The sequence below is a fragment of the Lactuca saligna genome, chromosome 5, assembly GCF_052625555.1.
Source record: "Lactuca saligna cultivar CGN05327 chromosome 5, ASM5262555v1, whole genome shotgun sequence".
Lineage (NCBI taxonomy): Eukaryota > Viridiplantae > Streptophyta > Magnoliopsida > Asterales > Asteraceae > Lactuca > Lactuca saligna.
In genome coordinates, this window is record NC_136421.1 from 244,694,828 (window position 1) to 244,703,554 (window position 8,727).

Consider the following 8,727-nt stretch of genomic DNA (forward strand, 5'->3'; position numbering starts at 1 on the left):
AAACTTGTCATCACAATCCGATATTCGTCTAAAAAGACACAAAATCACAATTCATTCAATAAAACAAAAGATATCAAAGTCAAATAGTCAATGATTAAAAATCATTTACCAATTTCTCAATGCAAGAGCAAGGTTTCTTGCATACTTCAAATACTCAGGAGCTTTTTATGGAATCAACATCTTCCAAAATTACTAAATTAAAAATTAAAATACTATCTATCCTCTCTCAGCACCAATCCATTTTGACATCAGTTATTGAAGGCTTCCTCTTCCTCCAACAAACTAATTACTTCAAATGTATAATCAAATAGGTGAAACACTAAAAATAAAAACTTGAATATCAACCCAAAATATGAGGTGGAGGGAGAAGGAAACAGAGAGGACGTTTGCCCAAAAGTAGGGATTTTACCTTTATTGTTGTGATGATGGAAGCAATCATGTGGTGTTATCGATACGACTGGAAAAAATCACAAAAAACTTCTCTTCACAATCCAATATTCATCTAAAACTCTAATTTTGAAAAAAGAAAATATATCAGTTAAAAAAATGCCTGAGTTTGAATTGTATAATTTTGGGATGGATTGCCATTAAATGATATTGGTTTCGATGTTGCTTATTTGAAGGATATGTTTTTGGGATTGATAAAATCAATTTATATTTTGAAATTTTGTAAGGTCATTCGTTATACCTATCATTAATCATTCTAATGATGTATCCAACCACTAAACTTATGAGATACTCACCATTATATCCCTCTTATTTTTTTAATTTTTAAATTATTATAAAAAGAGGTAGAAAAAGTTAGAAAGAGAAATAATTTAACTGGATATGGTGATCCATGGTATGCACGACAATTCACTACGACCACCACCCACCACTAAACACCAGGATGGTGTTCGTGGTTAGTGGTCGTTGCCACATCAACCAGTAAACCCTTTGTGAAGGGCACACATGAAGATCTATGATGAAAGTCTATGTAGGGATGTCAACGAGATCAAACGGAAGCGGAAATAGCTGCCCTCGTCCCCGCTCCCGAAATCACTTGTTGCCCCCGCCCCGGTTCCCCCGTTTAAACAACCCCTAGTCCCGCTCCCGGTTACCTCCATCGCCCCCGGTCCCCCCGGTCTATGGGCTTAAAAATGGATTTTTTTTGGTAAAAAATTGCTTTGTTTTAAACTAAAAAGACTATTTTTAATAACTTAAAAAACTTAAAACCTAATCTTTTAGAAGCAAAAAAAAAAAAAAAAAAAAAAAAAAATCCAACATTATGAATCCAACATTACACAACACCAATTACAACAATCTTATAAAGATAAATCCAATATTACAAATGCAAAATACGACAAATCCAAAATTACAAATATAAAATACCAACATGTACTGCATCTTCAATATCCATTAATTTCCTTGAACCCTTCATTTATTGACATTTGAATATCCTTCCTAAATAAATAACAAAAATAATAATAAAATAAATTGTTATCTTAGTTTATTCAATACAAAGCGACAAATTTAATAATTTTACCTTAATTCCCTCGTCGTCTTCATCAGAATGTAAATCATCACCATTAATAACACAACCTAACCAAGAAAAAAAAATAAAGGTAATAAGAAAAATATATTAAAATGAAAAAAACAAATAATGGTTCAAGCAAATTCATACATACATTTTTTACCTGCCCATAGCCAATTTTGAGTGCATATGATAGCTTCAATTGTTGACGGAAGAAGTCTACTCCTATGTTGACCAATGACTCTACCACTTGTAGAAAAAGAAGACTCTGAAGCAACATTGGAGATAGGAATGACTAATATGTCTTTTACAATCAAACACAATGTAGGATGCTTAACCTCATTTAACTTCTACCAACCTAACACATCAAACTCATGAATCTGGGGTAAAGTGTCTTCCTCTAAGTACATTTCTAATTCATTTTTTACAAAGACTTCACTAGTAGAAGAATTCCATGAAAAGAAAGCATCTAATGAGTCCATGTCACTTCCAGGAGCTGCATCTAGACTAGAAGTGGGCTTACTAGTAATATCATCATTACTTGCTTGACTCATATCGCATATATATATCTTCACAAATTTGACGCACTTTCTGAATTTCATCTTTTGCATTATCTACTCCATAGATAACGGGAAAAAAATACTCTAGGAGTTTCATCTTAAACATTGGATCCAATATCGTCGCCATAGCCAGCATCCCGTGACTTTCTTTCCAATACTCATCAAACTTTGTAATCATATTAATTTTCAGACATTTCGCTTATTTCAATGAAACTAGATGTATCTCATTTCTTTAGAGCAATCTTTATTTCACATATTTTGGGGAAAAAATGTTGGTTGTTGGATATTTTGTTCCCGAAAATAATTCTGTGACATTATAGAAGATTTTTAGTCTATCACAAAGCTCACTTGTCAAAGCCCACTCTTTCTCATCAGGTGCACTGTTATATTGGGGCTCACGTTGTTGTAACCGATAAAACACCTTATTGTATTTCAAAGTCGTGGAAAGCATTAAATACGTAGAATTCCATCGTGTTTTACAATCAACAACTACGTTTTTTATTTCACAAGAAACATTCTCAAACTTTGCATTGTTTTTAAATGTATCAAGTCTTTTTGGTGTAGCTGTCCAAAAACTACAACTGTTACACACTTTCTCAATCCCATGTCCAAAAACATCTAACCCACTTCTCATAATTAAATTCAAAATATGCGCAACAGATCGCATATGAAACAAGCTTCTACCCAAAATCAAGCTATCAAAAGGAAGTTTGTCTACCACAAATCTATCATGCAATTATTTGTTGAACAATTATCAACAGTTAAAGCTGATAATTTTTTATCTATGTTCCAGTCCAACAAACTATCCATCAACACATTAGTTAGTTTCTTAGCAGTATGGGGACATGACACATATATAAACCTAGCGGGTAACAAAATAAATTCAATTTAATTAAAGAATGCATACTGATAGATTAAACAAATTAATATAAATTAAATATTACCTCAAAAGACGACTTTGTAATTGCTAAGAATCATCAATGAAATGGGCCGTCACTGTCATGTATCCTTTTTTTTGGTAGTTGGCAGTCCACATGTCAGTAGTTATTGCAATCCTACCTTGAATATTCTCCAAAAAAATGCATCATCCTTGCCTTATCCTCACTGTACAACTTCATGATATCAGACCTAGCTGTGTTTCTACAAATAGGCCTAAAAAGTGGTTGGAGCCCTTGACAAAAATCTCTATAACCTTCATGTTCAACAATTCTAAGTGGGTAATCATGTTTTGTGATCATTTTAGCAAGATCGGTTCGCGAATCATCATAATTAAACCGATGTGTTGCTAAAATTGATCCCCCACTTTCATCCGTCTTAGATCTTTTTCCGGTTAACTGACTATGAAAATCATCAATTTTCTTTTGCCCAATTCGTATTTTGCATGACTTATGGTGAGAATGCATCCCTTTGATTCCATTTTTGGTTGTATAAGTAATTTCCTTTTTACAATACTTACAAACTGTCATTTTGGTTCCCTTAACTTCTTCATAGGTGAAATGACGCCACATGGGATATATAAATTTCATTTGTTTCTCGCTACAGTTAACTGCAGAATTGGCGGTATCATTAACCGTGGTTGAATCATTGGGTTGATTCGGCTCTGCTGAAGACATAACTACAAAAATCTGAAAATGGTTCACACAAATCTACTAATCAACATTATTTTTTTATAGAAATAGCAAAATCCGTACACAACTACACTCTGTAAATAACTACAGTAAGATCCCATAATCTGTAAACAACCACTATAAAACCTGTACACAACTAAAATCTTTACACAACTACAATATGTAAACATGAGTATATCATGAAATATAGTGAACAACAAACTAGCAGTCAACAACAGTCAACAAAAAACCACAAAAAGTCAAAATACACATGACTATATTACTTATTTCCGATTTCTGGTGGAGAAGTCGACTGGGATGCGAGAAACAAAAATCTTGAAGTCACAGACTCGCAATCGCATCTTAGGCGGAGTAATCACAGACTAGTAGTCGAACTGTGAAGACTTGACATTGAGATACAGAAATTGAGAGGCGAGAAATAGCAAACTACAAACCTTAAATTCAAATTTTAAATAACTTGCCTCCGATTTCTGGTGGAGAAGTCAACTGGGAGGCGAGAAATCGAAATCGTGAAGTCACAGTCGCCGGTCGCGTTTTTGGTGGAGAAATCGCCGATTGAGTAATTGACTGACTCGTCGACGTCGTCAATATCCACTCTCCAGTCGTCGATGGCCAATTTTTACTACCTGCTAGTCGATTGTCGATTGAGTCTTGACATTCGTCGTTCAATGTTTGGAGTTGGACTTTGGGTCTTTGGGAAGAGGAAGGGAAGACCGAATAAAGCGTATGACATCGGTGATTTGTGAATTGTTAAGCCCTAATATTAAAATCAGTTTTCCCCATAACCCATTTCTATTTTATATTAAATAAATATATTTTTTATATAAATATAACGGGCCCCGCATGAGTATGGGATGAAAATACTCACTCCCGACCCCGGTCCCGAAAGTAACCGGGGTTAATCTCGCCCCCGCTCCCTCTCTCGAATTTTTTAAAAATTACTCCCGTACAGTATCATGATCCTACGGAAACAGGGTCCCGCAGTGGTTTTTGACATCCCTAAGTCTATGATGAAAATCAGTACCGGGGAAAAAAAAGGAAATGAACAAAAACACCACATATGTCAAAGGTGGTTTAAAAATATGACATGACAAATTTAGAATTTTTTTCTAAGGGGAGGTGGATTGTTTAAGTTATAAAAATATCCTACCTTTTAACTAGTTTTAGCCTACATATATGTATTCCTTACATACTTTTCACTTTATCAAAATATAATTTAAGATTTTTTTTTAAAGCTATATCTATATCGTGATATATAACCCGCCGATTTAATAATCACTTCAAAAGCAAATATTATTAATTAAGATTTTTTTTTTTAAAGCTATATCTATATCGTGATAAATAACCGCCGATTTAATAATCACTTCAAAAGCAAATATTATTAAGTTTGTTGCTAAAATAAGGGAATTCTATTATAAAATAAAGTATCTACAATTTGATATCATATTCAGTTAAAAGTTTATTTTATTATTATTTTTTCCGAATTATGTCCGAATACTGGTAAATGTATTTATTTTCATCATTTTTGGTCAATAGTTCATCATATTTTCAAAATTTATATATTTAACCTAGATTTTAAATTTTAAGAAAGAATAACCCTGAAAAAAAAAGTTAACACTTCTTTAAAGATACTATTGATTTGTTCTCAATATGAGAAAGGGTTTTATCAAAAATTGACAAAATAAAAAATCTTAATGTCGGATTTTGTAATCAACCATGTTCAAAAAGTCATGTATTATTGATGATGATCTTAAATAAAACCAGATTCACATTCATATGATGTAGTTTCACACACACACATAAAAATATTATTTGAGGTTAATCATAGATTTAATCAATTTAATTAATCAAACATACATACGAAAAACGACCCTTTCCATTATGAGGTAAAAGTTAAAAGGATTTAATTTTTTGTGTTTTTATATTGATCCATAACTTTTTTTTGTCACTGCTATAATTAAATAAGTGATCAACACAATAAATGAAACTATAAAAATTATACTATTAAGATAATGATTTAATTTAATATTATATTGTAAAAGCCGTAAATAAATACATTTTTAACTTCTTACCAAAAAAATATATAAAAAAAGATCAATTTATTTCCATATAAATCAACATCTCTAATCAAACAAACATGTTGGTCAAAATTACTTAAAAATAATATATAGTTAAATCGACGGATAACATACAAAGACAAAAGTCTTTATGAAACCGAACGAACATATACTCTTATTTTTATTCGATTAAATATCGGCCTTCGAATATAATACCAAAAGTGTTGACTCTCACTCTCATTGCTTATAAAATCCTCCCTTCCTTCCCCCAACACATGATCCACCCCTACCTGTGTTTCTACTCACAAATGGGGGTTTACGCTTATTTCTTGTTTCTGCTTCTAACGATCTACCATGGAGCATTCTCCAATGGCGGAATCACAAGCTCTTTCGTTAGAAAAGAAGCTAAATCCATCGACATGCCTTTCCATAGCGATGTCTTCTCTCATCCTCCCGGCTACAATGCCCCTCAACAGGTACTCTTTTTTGCGCTTTCTCCGATTCGAAACAGTTTATCGAAATGGATTAATGTGGAATCCATTAATGAATCCAGTCGAATAGTGAAAACAGTCATGTTATAATGACTTGTAACTTGTGCATTAAAAGTTGTACGTTGGCTGGGTCTGTGACAGGTGCACATAACACAAGGAGACCATGTGGGCAGAGCTGTTATTGTGTCTTGGGTGACTCAAGATGAGCCTGGTTCGAGCACAGTGGTTTATTGGACTCAAAACAATAAAAAATTCAAGTCCACAGGAAGAATCACTACTTACAAATACTACAATTACACTTCTGGATTCATTCATCACTGCAAAATCAAGAACTTAGAGGTGCGATTGGGATTGGGATTTCAATTATTTCATATTCAATTCTTAAATTCCAAACTTCATCGTTTAATTTGATAAAAAAAATCGACGCAGTTTAACACCAAGTACTATTACGAGGTCGGAAGCGGTGGCACCACACGGAGGTTCTGGTTCACGACTCCACCGCCGGTCGGACCTGATGTTTCCTACACTTTTGGGATCATGGGTAAGCTTTCGGTTTCAATTGTCGATAACTAGTTCATAACTTCACCCTAATTGACAAACTTTTTGCAGGGGATCTTGGTCAAACGTATGATTCGAATCTTACTCTTACGCATTATGAAATGAACCCGGTGAAAGGGCAAGCAGTGTTGTTTGTTGGTGATCTATCCTACGCCGATCATTATGAGTTCCATGATAATTCACGGTGGGATAGTTGGGGGAGATTCGCTGAACGTAGCACGGCGTTTCAACCATGGATTTGGACTGCAGGAAATCACGAGCTTGATTATGAGCCAAGTATCGTAAGTCCCCCGTTAAACAAATTTGATCTAATGGATAATGCATTTTAATTTTTTCCTTACCAATAATAGCTGATTTTTTATATATTTTGAAACTTGTAAAATTTATTTCAAGCAATATGTTATGATGCAGGGTGAAACGAAGCCGTTTAAGCCGTTTCTTCATCGTTACCGAGTCCCTTTTAAGGAATCGGGAAGTACGGAACCACTTTGGTATTCAATCAAGCGAGCTTCGGCGTATATTATTGTGTTGTCTTCTTATTCGGCTTATGGTAATGAATTGGTTAATTGTGGTTTTTTTTATATGATTTTGAAAATAAGTTAATAGAAAAGTTTATAAAAAAAATTATATAATGTGTCACGTGTACGTGTAGGTATGTATACTCCTCAATACCAATGGCTCCTTGAGGAGTTCCCAAAGGTGAATAGAAAGGAAACCCCATGGTTAATTGTTCTCATGCATTCTCCATGGTACAATAGTAATAGTTACCATTATATGGAAGGCGAGACCATGAGAGTCATGTTCGAGCCGTGGTTCGTACAATACAAAGTCGATCTTGTGTTCGCCGGTCATGTTCATGCGTATGAACGCTCTGTAAGTTACAAGACTCATACTGTGTTTGGTGTGTATTGAACTGACAAAAACTGTAATTTTGTGGCCCACCCAAAAAGGTAAAAGGTGGGACAGGGACTTGCTTTCTGTGAGTGTAAAAGACGATAATACTCTCTTCTCATTATTAGCGAAAATGGTCGTACTAAAATACCAAAAAGGTTACTACCACATTATATTTATATATAGAATCTAAAATTTTAGGAGTTATTATGCAGGAACGTATATCGAATATTGCGTATAACATTGTGAATGGCGAATGCACTCCGGCACATGACCAATCTGCCCCTGTGTATATAACTATCGGTGACGGTGGAAACATTGAAGGCTTAGCAAACAAGTGAGAATAAAGTTTGGATACTTTTTTAGATTAAAAGTGCATTATTTTAAAATATAATTTGAGTAGCAATTTTTTTTTTTTAAATGGACGTGTAGTATGACAGAGCCACAACCAAAGTATTCAGCATTTAGAGAAGCGAGCTTTGGTCACGCAACATTAGAGATCAAGAATCGAACACATGCTTTGTACAGCTGGCACCGTAATTCAGATGGATATGCTGTTAGAGCCGACACTGTCGTGTTTTACAATAGATTTTGGCACCCTGTGGATGATTCTACAACCAAAAACTATAATTAAACTAATCAATAAGATTAGAGGCAAAATTAAACGGGAATTTACAAATACAGAGATTATGAGCCATTGTTAACGTCATTTGAAGTGAGTATTGGAGAATTGTTAGTTTGAATAAAAGATGATATGATATGATGATTTAAATCTGGATTTTATTTTAAAGTGGTGTGGAAATGAATAGAGATAAAATGATTGATAGGATAGGGATAAAAGGCAAAGGTACACTGCACCACTAGAGGCCGGGAGAGGGTGGTGGTTGTGGTCCAGTCCACACTCCACACAAGCGCACACGATTCTAGTCCACTGCCCTGCCCTTTCGCTTCTTTCTCAATAAAGGTATAAACGCCTTTTTTTTTTCCATGACGCTATATCCTAAAGATTTTCACGACCCTGATTTTGTT

The 8,727-nt window shown here is 34.1% G+C and overlaps 2 protein-coding genes across 2 annotated transcripts; one reads left to right on the forward strand and one right to left on the reverse strand.

Annotated features, from left to right (window-relative positions):
* Positions 1-2,317: 2,317 nt before the first annotated feature.
* On the reverse strand, positions 2,318-3,686 carry LOC145046461 (zinc finger BED domain-containing protein RICESLEEPER 2-like). The gene is made up of 2 exons (XM_078994747.1): positions 3,133-3,686; positions 2,318-2,798 (listed from the first exon to the last, which is right to left on the reverse strand). Exons 1-2 carry the CDS (start codon positions 3,684-3,686, stop codon positions 2,318-2,320), a joined length of 1,035 nt encoding a protein of 344 aa, XP_078850873.1.
* A 2,317-nt stretch (positions 3,687-6,003) lies between these two features.
* On the forward strand, positions 6,004-8,488 carry LOC145047193 (purple acid phosphatase 2-like). The gene is made up of 8 exons (XM_078995424.1): positions 6,004-6,234; positions 6,391-6,588; positions 6,679-6,790; positions 6,859-7,088; positions 7,219-7,357; positions 7,460-7,680; positions 7,914-8,035; positions 8,131-8,488. The coding sequence occupies exons 1-8, from the start codon at positions 6,034-6,036 to the stop codon at positions 8,330-8,332; spliced, it is 1,425 nt and encodes a 474-aa protein (XP_078851550.1). The 5' UTR covers positions 6,004-6,033; the 3' UTR covers positions 8,333-8,488.
* The last annotated feature ends 239 nt before the right edge of the window (positions 8,489-8,727 follow it).

Bases quoted from the DNA above. Each gene is read 5' to 3' on its own strand.
- LOC145046461 (XM_078994747.1), bottom strand. From the start codon at position 3,686: ATGTCTTCAGCAGAGCCGAATCAACCCAATGATTCAACCACGGTTAAT. The intron at 2,799-3,132 runs GTAGGATTGCAA...ATTGCATGATAG, and splicing joins TTTTTTGGAGAATATTCAAG to ATTTGTGGTAGACAAACTTC.
- LOC145047193 (XM_078995424.1), top strand. From the start codon at position 6,034: ATGATCCACCCCTACCTGTGTTTCTACTCACAAATGGGGGTTTACGCT. The intron at 6,589-6,678 runs GTGCGATTGGGA...AAATCGACGCAG, and splicing joins GCAAAATCAAGAACTTAGAG to TTTAACACCAAGTACTATTA. The intron at 7,089-7,218 runs GTAAGTCCCCCG...GTTATGATGCAG, and splicing joins TTGATTATGAGCCAAGTATC to GGTGAAACGAAGCCGTTTAA.